Source organism: Lynx canadensis, chromosome B4, assembly GCF_007474595.2.
Source record: "Lynx canadensis isolate LIC74 chromosome B4, mLynCan4.pri.v2, whole genome shotgun sequence".
NCBI classification, from domain to species: domain Eukaryota; kingdom Metazoa; phylum Chordata; class Mammalia; order Carnivora; family Felidae; genus Lynx; species Lynx canadensis.
Genome location: NC_044309.1, coordinates 126,925,626 through 126,939,102, shown reverse-complemented (window position 1 = coordinate 126,939,102; position 13,477 = coordinate 126,925,626). Strand labels below are relative to the sequence as shown.

Here is a 13,477-nt window from a genome sequence, read left to right as displayed (position 1 = left end):
CATTTACAGAAAAATTCACCTTGAAAAAGACACGTGTTCCTGAGACACATTTTCTTGGCCTTTTCCCAAACTCCCACATCCTTCCTTCCATTCTCCTGCCCCCTCCCAAGTTACAAGTGGATCTTTATCCAGCCTTCTTAAATGTGATCCCGCAAACATGTTTGGCACATCTGTAACGTGCCAGGCACCTGTGTTATGACTGGGAGGGAGACACATCGTCTGTCCTTCAGAAGCCGACAGTGTGATGGGAGGCAGACATGGGTGGAGCCAGGGGTAGAACTGAGCTTTTTTGGGGCCCAGACGTCACACAATTCGGAGGCCCTCTGTTAGGAAAAGACCATAAAATGGCAAGGCACATCAAGTCGGGGCTTGTCCTTGGGTGTTAGAAGAGCCCATATACAAGAAACCTGAGTTACATCCTCACTCCTGGAGAGGGGAGGATGGGCATCCCCCACCCCGAAACACTCAAAAAGGAGCACAAAAAGAGGTTGGGCTGACCACTAATTAATTAGCTAATTAATTAATTAAACCCTTATGTCTACACTGTCTCTCTTTGTGCTCTTTTGTCTGTCCTGTGACTAAATAAATGCATGCTTGAAGCATTCGGCAAATATGTACTTAGGGCTCCTGTAATAATTGGGACAAAGCTCAGCTGTGTAACAAAGACCTAAGGTGGCCTCAATAATCCAGGACTTTCTCACACAGTGGTCTGGGCAAGAGCAGCCCAGGGTTCCTGTGGAGCTTCCCTGGTTTTAAGGACCCAGGCTCCTTCCATCTTGTTGATCATGCGCTCCTGAGCTGTTGCTTTTCAGCCACAAGGTAATAGATGGTCCACACTCCAGCCAGCAGGAAGAGGAAAAGCCCTGCCCTTCCCTTTAATGATAGGCCTGGAATTTCGGACCCCACTTCTGCTCACAGAAGCAGAAAACATGATCACATGGGCACACACAGGCGCCAGGGAGATGGGGAAGTGTGATATTTATTCTGTGAGAGGTCATATGCCCCCAGGTTGGGTGCTTCATGACTGTAGAAAAGAAGGGACATTGTGGACAGCTAGAAGTCTACGAGACACTCTGCAGTGTATGCTGTGCTGTCTAGGAAACCAAGGAGCAGAAGAAGTTCTGGTCCTTTCCAGAGCCACCCATTGATAGAACTGAATTAAACAAGCCGTCTCCCACCCATTGTTTTATGTTGGTAACTTTAATTCTTTCTACCGGATCACAAATGTCGGCTGAAGAGGAAACACTCTGATCCTTAAAGGGGAAGTTGGAGGAAGAGGAGGCAATAAAGTGAAGAAGTTGGTGGGAAAAAAGAGAACCAGAAGAGAATAGTGGGGTAGGAACCGAGTTTCAAAAAGCTCAGCAATTTCGGATGTCATGGAATGCCCAACGGGATGCCAGTCAAAAGAATGCTATTGGATTTGCCAGTGAGGAGGTGACAGGTGACCTTTGCCAAATCGGTTTCAGCGGAATGGTGGGGAATGAAATCTGAAGACGGTGGGTTTAGAGGTGAGTGGGAAATGTGGAGGGACACACCGAGGACAGTGAGGCCCCAGGGTATTGAAAAGCAGGAACAATTCGAAGAGAATCTATGATTCCCATGATCATGTCGACCCAAAGGATAAAGCATCAACAGAGAGTCAAAGATAAAGATAAGGCAGGAATGTAGTGTGACTGCCTCAGCAAACACCAACATAGCAGCGACTTAAACAAGATTAAAGTCTACTTTTTCATGTAAGAGTCTGAGCATGCTCAGTCAAGGGCAGATTTGGGGACTCCATGGTGTTGGGAATCCAGGCTCCATCCACCTTATTACTCAGCCATCTTCAACATGCAACTTCCATCCTGGGGTCTGAGATGCCAGGTAGAAGAAGGAAAAGAGAAAGGGGAGATTCCCTTTGTCATAAAGGCAGCACTCAGAGGTTGCTCACAGCAACTACCACTCGCGTGTTCATTGACCAGACTCTGAGACTTGGCCATATCTACCTGTGAGGGAGACTGGAACAAAGCTGTCTTTAGCTGAGAGACTAGATACCCAGATGAGCTTAAGGGTCCTCCTGCTGCAGGAGGAGGGGCCAGTGAGCAATCATTCTAGGAAGACCTAGAACAAGGGACAGGTTCAGCCAGGGTTGGGAGGCGGCACACAGCCACCTGGAGGAAGAAGCAGAAAGCTGGTGAGCTTGGAAAGGAATAGAAAATAGGAAACTCTTGCTTGGCCACTTTTATCTTCTCTGCAAAGTGGGACTCAGAGTCATGGCTGAGAGGCTGGGACTCTCCGAGAGCCAAAAAAGGGAAGGTGCACCAAGCCTCACTCCCCGTCATTATTTCCCATCTGTGGGGGTGCAACAGCAGGTATGCACCTGTAGATACCCTGAAGATGGTTTGAAGAACAGTTGTGCTCTTGGAGTCCCGAGCTTCGTTCCCAGCTCTGTGCTTAGCTGCCATATAGCCTTAGACAAGGCAAGAGATATGTTTCTGTATCTGTTAAATGACCATACTAATGCCCATGCTGCCCACCTCGCAACCCTATTCTGTGTCCCAGGAGAGAACTGTGAAGCTGTTTTGTAAGTTGTGGGCTGTAGGTGGGCATCGTCCTGGAGGGATGGAGTTGTCAGGGCACTGGTTGAGCCTTGAGGAGAGACCGTAAGGACAGAACAGCACCCCCCCCCCCAAGCTTCCCGGCACTTGGCCAACCCCCACCAGGGAATTTGGGCTCTCCCTGCCTCTGGCCCAACATCAGAACCCTCTGCTGTCCAGGCGGAAGTGACACGGGAGGGGGCGGCCCTCCCAGCTGTTCATAGCCAGTTGCAGTCAGCCTCTGTTCTGTCTTGAGAGCACAAAGAGCCTTGGCTTGGTCCCCTGCATTTGGCCTTGGAAGTTCTCCTGGGATCTCTCCTTGACCCCAGGGCCCAAATTCGTGTTCCTGGCCTCAGCTAAGTAAACAGTGCGAGTTTCTCTCCCAGGCCTTAGGCCAAGCACAACTAACCTTGTCCAGTGTATACACACGCATGCACACATGCACACACACTGCTTGCACACACGAGCACCACATACAACACACATCTTACACATGCAAATACACCACAAATACTGCACCTGTGTGCCACACACATGTCCCCCACACACTACATGCATGTCTCCCACAAACTACACATACATACAACCCACATGCACACACCCAGCACATACATACCATGTGCACATATACATACAGTCCCTTTTTCCTAACTGGTCTCTATCCCATATCACATTCAACCCTCCATTCAACCCACTATATAACTACTTGAGGGATTTTTCTAAAATACAGTGAGGCTACTTTCTTGTTTCAACTCCTCCAATTCTTCCAGTGGTTTTCCAGACCCTTCAGCCTCTTACCAAAGTGGCTGAAGTCCCCCAAGGCCTGCTTCCTGACAACCCACTTCAGCCATCCCTCACCATCCTGCCCTGTCGGCCAGTCTGAACCACTTGCCCATTCCTGCTCCCCAGTGGTTCCCCTGCCTCTGCTTTGCCCGCCCTCTCTATCCTCCAGAGAAATGCCCCTCCTGAAACATGTATTTATTCTTTCAAACTCTGTTCAGAGCTCACCTGTTCTATAAAGATTCTCCTGACCAGCCAGATGGAATGTTCCCTTCCTCCTCTACATTCTACTGGAATGACTAGTTTCCCATGTCTTTCTCTTCTGCTAGGCAGGTGACTTTCTGAAGGTCACTATATATGGAACCCTGGGTCTTGGCGTTGGGTAGGTGCTCCATGAACGCTGGGCAGGTGGCACTCACCCCCTCATCTTCCCACACAGATCAAAGTAGAAAACCAGCATGACTACCAGGACATCACCAGCATGGTGGCAATGGCCAAAACCTATGCCACCACTGAGGCCTTCATTGACTCGAAGTACGACATCCGCATCCAGAAAATTGGATCCAACTACAAGGCTTACATGTGAGTCCCTGGGTGGGGGCTAGGGGGCTGGGAGGAAGGGTGGGAGGAGAGTGTAGGAGGAACAGTGATTAGAGATACATGTTCAGGCCAGTCTCCTCCACCCCAGGGCAGAGACCCTTCAGCACATCGTTATTCTCCCTTTATGTCTCCTTACTGCCTTCCTCTCTGGTCAGTACAGCTAAGCATCCCAGGGTAGACATCTGTCTACCCAAAAAGAGCTGTTTCTCCCAGAGCAAGTCAGACATTTGGCATGTTTGAGGGAACTTTGAGTATGTATGGGATGTAAGCCATAGGAGACCAAGCTGAAAGAGAAACCTGGGGACAAATCAAGGAGGGTCTTGAATGCCGTGCTGAGGGCTTGGGGCTTTTGTTCTATTCTCTTCTGAGCAGAGAAGTGGCATCATCTGACCTGTATTTATAAAAAGATGGTTCTGGAGCCATGGGCTGCAAAGGGGTTCTCTGGAACTAATAAGACTAATTAGGAGATTACACCAGATCTCTCCAGCTGCAGGCAACAATAACCACATCTGACTAACCTGAGGGAGTTTTTCAAAGGGATTTTATTAGAAAACCATGAATGATCAGAAACTCTAAAAACAAAACCATGAAACTATCAATTTCAGAAAGATAAGGATCCAGGGCAGCTCCAGGAATCTGGGTGGCCAGAAGCAACAGGCAATCTTCATGGCACCCCCACTGGGACATGAATCTGCCCGAATCATTTTCAGTGCTTAACTCAAGGTTGTGATTCCATGGAAACAGTGCTGATTAATCCAACTTAGGTCACATGCTTACTGATTAGAGAAAGGCAGAAAACCAGTATGGAGAGTCCCACCAAGATGAATGCCGTTTGGGTGGGGTCATTCCCCCAGGGGAAACTGAGGTGCCATGACAAAGGAAGGAGGAATGGATGCCAGAAAATCCAGCACACGTTCACCCCAGGGGTAGTTCTGGCAAAGGATGACTCACACTGGAGCTGCTGCAGTCACAAGTCCTTGAATAGGTGGGAGGTCTTATCTGCTCCAAGGCCTCTCTGGGTCTCACTTTGGAATGTGGTTGTTGGTTCTGCTTAAAATGACAAGACCCCAGAGAGCCAACCAGTGCCGGGTTGCCAAGCATTAATGGAGCGCTGACTGTGTGCATGGCTCCATATGTGAGGACGGCAATGGCTAGCCATGGACAGTTGGAAATCTCTCTGTATGCTGCTATACAGTGGAGCTTGTGCTCTAGGCCAGGGTCAGCAAACCACAGCCCACAGGCTAAATCCAGCTGCCACCTATTTCTGTAAATAAAGTTTTATTGACCACAGCCAGACACATCCATTTATGTATTACTGAGGGTTGCTCTGGCACTACCTGGGTTGCCTAGACTAGGGGTCAGCAAACTTTCTGTGTGAAGGGGCCGGATGTTAATTTTAGGTTTTGTGGGCTGCACGAGATGCTGGCAGTTGACCTGGTAAAGAAAGATTCCCAGAGAAGGGATGGAGCCCGTTCTCCAGGAATTCTTTTGCTCTTTCTTCCACCCATGAGCCAGGCCAGACCCGTCACTGCTCTCAGATCCCTCAGGGTGATAAGATTGGCTCTTCCCTGCCCCCTCTGAGTTGGGGAACGTTCCAGTGCAGCAGTCCAGGGCATTCCTGAGGCCTGCAACCAATCCGTCATGATATCACTTCCCTCCTCTCCTCATTGTTCGCATTTCCACTTGACATTGACGACACCTTGTCCCAGTTTCTCTTCTTGAAGATTAGCTCATTGCCGCATTCTTTATGCTGAGCCTTTCTGCCCTGGCAGCTCCAATTTGTCATTAGTTATGGCTTTTCCTGGACCCTGGGTTGGCCCCGGTCCGAGGGAGGGGGTTCATGTCAGACCTCAGCATACAGCATCCTCTCCGCCCCCAACCTCCTTTCTGGCCCACTTCCTGCCCTGCACACAGGCCTTTGCCTTGTTGCTACTGGGCTGTCATTGTTTCCAAGGCCTCTCAGCAGACAGAGCTAGGAAATATACATGTGTCCCTTAACCCCTGTATGCTCACGTATCTGTAATTATTTCTATATATAACCAGCTCTATCTAAAGCTAGAGAGAGTTCATATCGATGTGTCTGACTCTCATCTAGTACCACATGAATCATCTCAGCCTTTCCAGATTGCTTATCTAGAACTTCCCAACCAAACAGGGAAATACCTGGTTCCTACCATCTGCCATCTATTTACTTATTTGTTTGATCCCAATACAATTGCAGAACCATTAACTTGGAGCCCCGTGGGAAAGAGCTTCATCCAGTGCAGTACAGTGTTCATATATGGCTCCTTTTATATCTAGTCATACAGCCTCCACTCACAACCAAGGTTACTTGGGGCCGCACCTTACCACCCACCCCCACTCTCTTCAGCAAGGGAGTCAACATCATACATTTGGAATAAAGGTAGATTCTCCTGTCGAAGTCTACATTCTGTCCTACATTCCAGCAGGTGCATCACATTTGGACCAACTGACTCTTTTCCCCTAGCCTGTGATGGGTTCCACCATGGAGAGTCATGGTGCAGAGCACGGAGTTTCTCATATATGGTTTGGTGGCTTCTGTCACTAAGTGGGAATGATAATAATAGTAAGTCTTCCTCATGAGGTTTTGTAAGCCTGAAATAAGTTAGTGCTTATAGAGACCTTCGACCCATGTCTCAGACATAGAAAACATTCATTGAATAGCAACTCTCCCTATCATTATTTTCTTGGAAGGAGAGCAATCTGGCTTGTGTTTCTGCTCCTTCTGGCATTGCAGTGCCTTCTTCTTGTGTCTCTGCTTACTAAAAAACAATAGTAGCACCCACTGTACTAAGATATTTACGGGAATATTTCCTTTAGCCCACACAATATATCGGGATGGAGATCACTCTCATTTAAAGACTCAGAGATATGCATGGTTATGCAGCTAGAACATGCTGGAACCAAGATTCAAACTTGCATCTGTCTGACCCACGTCAGTTCTTACCTTCTCTTACCACCATACAGATCCCACGATACCAACCCTACCATCCTCCAAGGCACATTCCGTGGTTACCTTCTGGGGTCACATTGAGTGAGTCTGGTTTCCCCTTTGCTTTCCCAGGGCTCCCCGCTCGCTCCTCAGGTACGCTGCTAACCTTACCACACCTCCACTCTGGTTTCAAACTAGTCCACCCTTCCAGGTAGAGACCAGCCTTAGGATGGGGTCATCTCTGCACACTGAGCCTAGTCCAGTATCCAGGACATAGGGTGGCCCAATGAGTGTTTGCCAAATTGAATTGGATCAAGATGGGCTGAACTGAACTGGCATAAAGCTTATCGATGTCACTGCACCCCTTAGCAATTCTAGCTCCTGTTGGCCATTATAAATTCTCAGCATCTGTTGTCTTCAGATGCATTTTATTTTCTCTTCTAGAAGGGTATATTTGTGTAGCAATTCCTCCTCCCAGTTCACCCTTTCACTTTAACCACATGCCTTCCCTTGGCCACAAAACAGAAAACTTCACCTCTGCTACCTTGCTTGCACCCATTTAGGCTTTACTGAGTCCAGATCAGCCCCTGGAGATCATTTGTCTCGATTCTTCCCCAATATACACAGTTCCTCACCCAGCAGTTAGCTACTGGGTACCTACTACATGCCGGGTCCCGCTGGACACTGGGGGGAAAGGGGATGAGTCAAATATGCCCCTGCCCTCAGGGAAGACTGGACATGAAAGCAGTCATTCCAAGTGAGATAAGCATTACTAAACATTGGTATAGGCATGTCTACTCTTGTCAGGGAGGTGGATAGTTGGGAAGCCACATACCACGAAACGTGAAGGATGAGTAGGTTTTAGGGAGGCAAAAATGGAGACAAAGACTGGATCAGGCAAAGGGAAGAATATGAGTAAAAGCCTTGACAGGAGAAATCTGTGGCATTGGAGCACTGCAAGGGAGGTCAGCTGTTGCTAGAGCAGAAAAGGCAAACGAGGGGCACTTGGGTGGCTCAGTTGTTTGGGCATCCAACTCTTGATTTTGGCTCGGGTCATGATCTCATGGTTCCTGGGTTTGAGCCCCATGTCTCATCAGGCTCCACACTGCCAGCACAGAGCCTGCTTGGGATTCTCTCTCTCCCTCTCTGTCTCTTCCCTTCTCCAACTCACACGCACATATGCACACTATCTCTCTCTTTCTTTGTCAAAATAAATAAATAAAGTTAGAAGAAGAAGAAGAAGAAGAAGAAGAAGAAGAAGAAGAAGAAGAAGAAAAGGCAAACAAATAGAGAGGGTGTTGAGGCCAGGAGGCCTTCCTGCCCTTCACCGTGAAAAAGTGATCACTTCTCTCCATGGATCATTTTTCCTACATTTTGGAGCCCTCAAGAAATTCCAGGATCACTAATGGCTCTACTACCCTAGTTCTCCTTTACAAAACCAAGAGGCCAAGGTTTGGGAGATTTCATTTGATGGTGTAGGCATTTTTGAAACTTAAATCTTAGATATCAGAAGTGGCTTAGAAGACAAATAAAGTCCAACAAGTAAAGAAAACAACAGCATAAAGGAAAATTTTAAAAAGGCAAATAAAGCTGGGGACAAGATGTGTACCTAATAATACATGCCATCATGTGAGCCACATATATGAATCGGTGCCTCCTAACAGCCAAAACAAAGATGGAAAGCAGAGCAGTGACAGGTGTCCTAATGCCCTCAGTGTTATTTTTCTGCTACAGGAGAACCTCCATCTCTGGAAACTGGAAGGCCAACACAGGTTCTGCCATGCTGGAGCAGGTGGCCATGACAGAGAGGTAAGAGAGGAAGGAGGTGTAATAGGGCGACGCACCAGCCACAGCAGGAGGTGGGTGAGGGATACAACAGGAAGTCTGTAAGGAATGCCACCTCACCCTCTGGCAGTGCCTTGCCATGCACAGAGCACTTTCCTGGGCACAACAGCTCTTTATTGCACAACAAGCTGCAGGGTAGATGTTTTATAATCCCACTTTACAGATGGGAGAAGACAGTTCAGAGAGGGAAAGTGACTTGTCCAGGGTCACAGAACTCATCAATGACAGAGCTGAGATGTCTTAACCCCAAGTCCAAGGGTCTTTCCAGCCCTGCCCAGCTACTGCAGAGATAGCAGAGAGTCCTCACCAGTCCCCTCTGTGCTCTCACAGGTACATGAAAGCATCCTTATTAGGGCACCAGAGCTACTGGAATGTCCACTCTTCTCTCTGACTTATCTCCATCTCAGTGTCAGGAGGGAGAGGGTATTTCCAGTGAATCATGAATGTGGTATGTGCACTCTGGCTGAAGGTCCCTCAGGTCTTTCTGCCTGTAAACACTCCTGGGAGCTCCCTTCAGCTGAGGAAGGGCCAGTCACCTACGACCAGGGCCAGCAGCACACACACGTTCTTTCCTGCAAGCCAGCTGACCTGCGTGTAGGCATGCAATGAGAGTGGATAGAGTGTGGGCTTTGGAGTCAGAAAGATCCATTGAATGAACACTTATTGAGTGCCTACTGCATGCCATGTTGTGCCAAGCACTGAGGAGGCCAAGATGAAAAGATCCAGCCCTTCCCTTTAGAGACTGTGTGACCTTGGCAAGTGTCAGAACACAAACATCATTTGTCAGAGACAAAGTGGGATTTGTTGACTTGTGGCAATGAAAATTCCAGAGGTGCAGCACTAGGTAAGACTTTAAAGCTCATTCTACACACCTCAGTTCAGCTTTGTTCTATGTTGGCTTCATTCTGGACAGTACACTCATTTGGTGGCCCATAGTGGCTCCAGGCTCCCATCCTGAGTGTCAAGTCCCACAGGACAAAACTCCTCTTTCTCAGACATTTCAACCGAAAACTGAAATTGAGCCTTATTCACTGATTGGCCTGCCTTGAGTCACATGACCATCCCTGAACCAATCCCTATGGCCCAGAAAACTGTGATTCAGTAGGCCTCTGTCTCCTCTCTGCCCCCTGGAGATTAGGGTGGGATCAGGTGGCTATAGCAGGAATGACTGAGGGAGACCGGAAGGGGTATGATGCCAAGGAACATCAGGAAGGATAGGAGGGAAAATGAATGTTATGCAGACTAAAACAACAGTCCCGGCTCCCCAGTCAAGGTAGAGACAGAGTGTGGTATGTCGGGGTGGAAGCGAGCTTTAGGTGCTTGCAGAGGGAGCACAGAGAAGGGGCACCCAGTGCAAGAAGGGGTGAGATCAGGGAAGGCGTCCTGAAAGAGGCGGAACCACAATCCCCTGTAAAGAATGAGTAGGAATTGGGAGGCTTTCCTTCACTTCTCTGTCAGTTATCCATTGAGCACCAGCTGGGAGCGTTATTGAGCTAGGCCCTGGGAAAATGGTGGCAGACAGATGGACATGGTCCCTGCCCTCGTGGAACTTATGGTTCTGGAGCTCTAAGAAAAAGCAGGATGTGAACAAAAGTGAGTGGTCCTGTCCCTGCCAACTTATGTTCCCTAGGGTAAGTTAACTTCTCTGTGAACTTCTGCAACTGTTCAGTGGAGGTAATAAGCCAGAGTGCTGAATGGGAGGGGGTTGTTCTGTGCCTAACACAGAAGTGGTCCATGGCAGCCCCAGGTGGCAGTTGCAGCCTTCAATCTTGGAACCCACCTGTGCCAACTAGTCTCAGGGAAGGGGAGAGTGTGCTCATTACTTTGCACAACTGAATCATCTGGTCTGAGGCAATCATTTCCTTCCCCCAATGAGCATTCATGGGACATCATGGTCCTTTTCTCCGTGACCTTTCCAGATCGTGAGCCCAGCCTTTTGCCATGCCTCATGAGCTGCTCACAAATCACCCCAGAAGGCCACCATATCCCTAACTGCACAGTTCCAAGCCACTTGAGCTATTCCTTCAAGAGCCTACAATAGGCATGAGTCCACTTAGGCCTGAATTCACTTTACCTTCTGTAAAGCCATGGGCAGTACTCCCAGAACCTGGGACAGAACTCCCCAATCCCACCTCCACAGGGGAAAATCTCTGGGAGCCCATAAATTTCCCCTGGCCCTCTTTCCACCTGGCCTGTTTGCCAGGTAGCCTGACTCCTTGGCAAAACCAATAATATGGCTTGGTTGGTGCTAGTCCCACATGGCTGGAGGGGACTATGGACCCATGTTCTCCAGGCTCTCCCACACTGCTCCACCCTTGAAGTCCCTTCCTTGAACCTGGGAAGGTGGAGAGTGGGGAGAGCTGTGCCCCATGGGATGCAGCCAGTAGCTATTCCAGAAACTCATCATTTGAAAACAGCCTCTAGAAACCAGTCTTCTACAGACTGGTCTTGGTCCAGACTTCCATCTTCCTTTGAAAAGACACCTGATTTGGGAGTGTGTCTTAGGGCACAGGTCTTCCTAAACTGGAGTTAGCCATTGGTGCCAGATACAGGAACCCTGGTCAGAGAGCCCGGGGAGCTCTTAGAGCTCTGAGGACCAAAGGTTATTCTCAAATTGGGGCTGCACATGAGAATCACAGGAGAAATTTTAAAAACGTACAGAGATTATGCTAACATAGGGCAGGGCCCCCAAATCTGAATGTTTACTCTGTGTTTTTGTGCTCAACTCTCCTGGCGACTCTGATGCACAACTAGAATCATACCTAGACCTTCCCATTTTTCAGATAGGGAAACTGAGGTTTCAAGAGGAAGAGGCTGACCCAAAACTATTGAGGAAATTAATAGCAAGACCCCAGGTCACTGGTATCCCATGCTAAGGGAGAACAGGCTGCAATGTGTCCCAAGGGAGAGGAAGGGTGGCTTGCTTGGACTGTGAAATCAGACAGACTCTAGGTTTGGAAGCCAGTACAGTGGCTGATTAACCTCTCTGAGCCTCAGTTTCCTTATCAGTAAGAATGGGCTAAAGCTTCCTGACAGAGTTGTGTTTGGGGTTAGAGGGAGAAAGAAGGGTCAACCCCCGCAGAAGGCCTGTAGGGGCTCAATAGCCATGAGTTTCCATCCTTCCTTTTCTTTCTGTGATCTCACATGCTCCTTGCTACAGCTGGATGCAAAAACTGAGAGCTAGGAGCCGGGAGATCCGTGTAATCCTGGCTCTATTACTGTCTTGCTGTGTGGCCTGGCCAAGCCACTCTCCCTCTCTGGGCCTCCATGGGCATTGGCGGTTAAGATGAGAGAGTTGGTTCTAAGAGCACTTCAGCCATGATCTCTCCTCATTCCAGGCCTTTTGGCTCAGAGACACAAATAGATCTCAGAGCAGGAGTGCCCCGTGTGACCCTGGAGGGTGAGGAGAGAAGCAAGAACACTGACACAAAGTCCCCTGTGACTCCCAAATCCAGCCACCACAAGGGAAGCCAAGTGCAAGCCGGGGAAGACTCTCCAGATACAACCATCCCCTTGTTGCAGGGTCAAAGTCCAGCGTTGAGATCTTTCCCCTGCAAAGCAAACTGGCCTTGCAGCCATCAAGTGGCTGGAAAGGGAACAAAAGCACTGGGTCCGGAGGGCCAGGCCCCAGCCGCGAGAGCAGCCTGCCAGGCTCCCCTGTCTGCCCGCCCCAGGATCCGGGGAGAATGCACCCTTTGTCCCCCCTAGGCTCTCATCTAGCATGGTCGCCGGGGCTTGGAGGGCGGCCTGGGAGGGATTGCTGAGCCCTTCAAGCAGCGTTCCCAAGGGAAAAGGGCTGCAGGAGTAGCTGGGTGTCCAGGATGGCTCCGGATGGAGACCGGGTAAGCTCTCCACTACTGGGGAGCCAGCAAGGTCCTGGGGTGGGGGTGAGGGGCAGGTCTCTGAGATCTCCCCCACCCCTCATTCCTTCTTACCTTCATTCTTCCTCTCTCTTGCTTCCTGTCTCCCTTTGTATTCTCTCTCCCTTTCTCTGTCCCTTTCTCTATCCATCTATGTCTCTGCTTTTTTTCTATACCCATTCTGTCTCTCCCACTGCCTCTCTGTCTCCCTCTGTGTCTCTGCCTTTGTCTCTCTTACTGCATCACTGTCTCTTGTTATTTCTGACCATCTCTCTCCATCTCTGAATGGATACATATGTGTCGCTGTCTGTACTGGGACCTGTTGGTCCATGTGTCTCTCTGTGTCTCCCTATCTGTCCCCGCCTCTCTCTCTCTGCTCCCTCTTCCTGCCCTCTCCCCCCACACTCACTGTCTGTCTGTCCATCCCTGCAGGTACAGGCTGTGGGTGGACAGCTGCTCAGAAATGTTTGGCGGCCTGGACATCTGTGCTGTCAAGGCCGTCCACAGCAAGGACGGCAGAGATTACATCATTGAGGTGAGGGATGTCCTCCTGGCCTGGTCCAGCTCCTGGGCCAGAGTGCCAGAGGGAAGAAATCCAAGTGTGGTCTCCAGCATGGTTGGCTGTGTCCCAGCTCATGGCCTGGGCACATGTGGCTCCAGAGGCTTCTCCCCCACCAGCCTCACACCCCTCCCCATCTCCACCTGCAATAGCGTTTAGAGTCTCTGTGCTCCGGACATGAAGTTTGACAACCCATGGGCCTCAGGGTAGGGAAAGAGCATTACCAAGAGTCGGCAAGACTGTGTCCCATTGGGTCTCTTAAACTCTCTATGTCCAAGCATATAAGAAGGACACACTCCCCTCA

At 49.5% G+C, this 13,477-nt stretch overlaps 1 protein-coding gene across 1 annotated transcript in view; it reads left to right on the top strand.

The window, feature by feature from the left end:
* Positions 1-13,477, top strand: part of SYN3 (synapsin III) — a 420,949-nt gene that overhangs the window by 392,910 nt on the left and 14,562 nt on the right. The window contains 3 exon segments of the mRNA XM_030322308.1: positions 3,796-3,938; positions 8,644-8,718; positions 13,047-13,149. Coding sequence (XP_030178168.1) covers positions 3,796-3,938; positions 8,644-8,718; positions 13,047-13,149 — 321 coding nt within the window.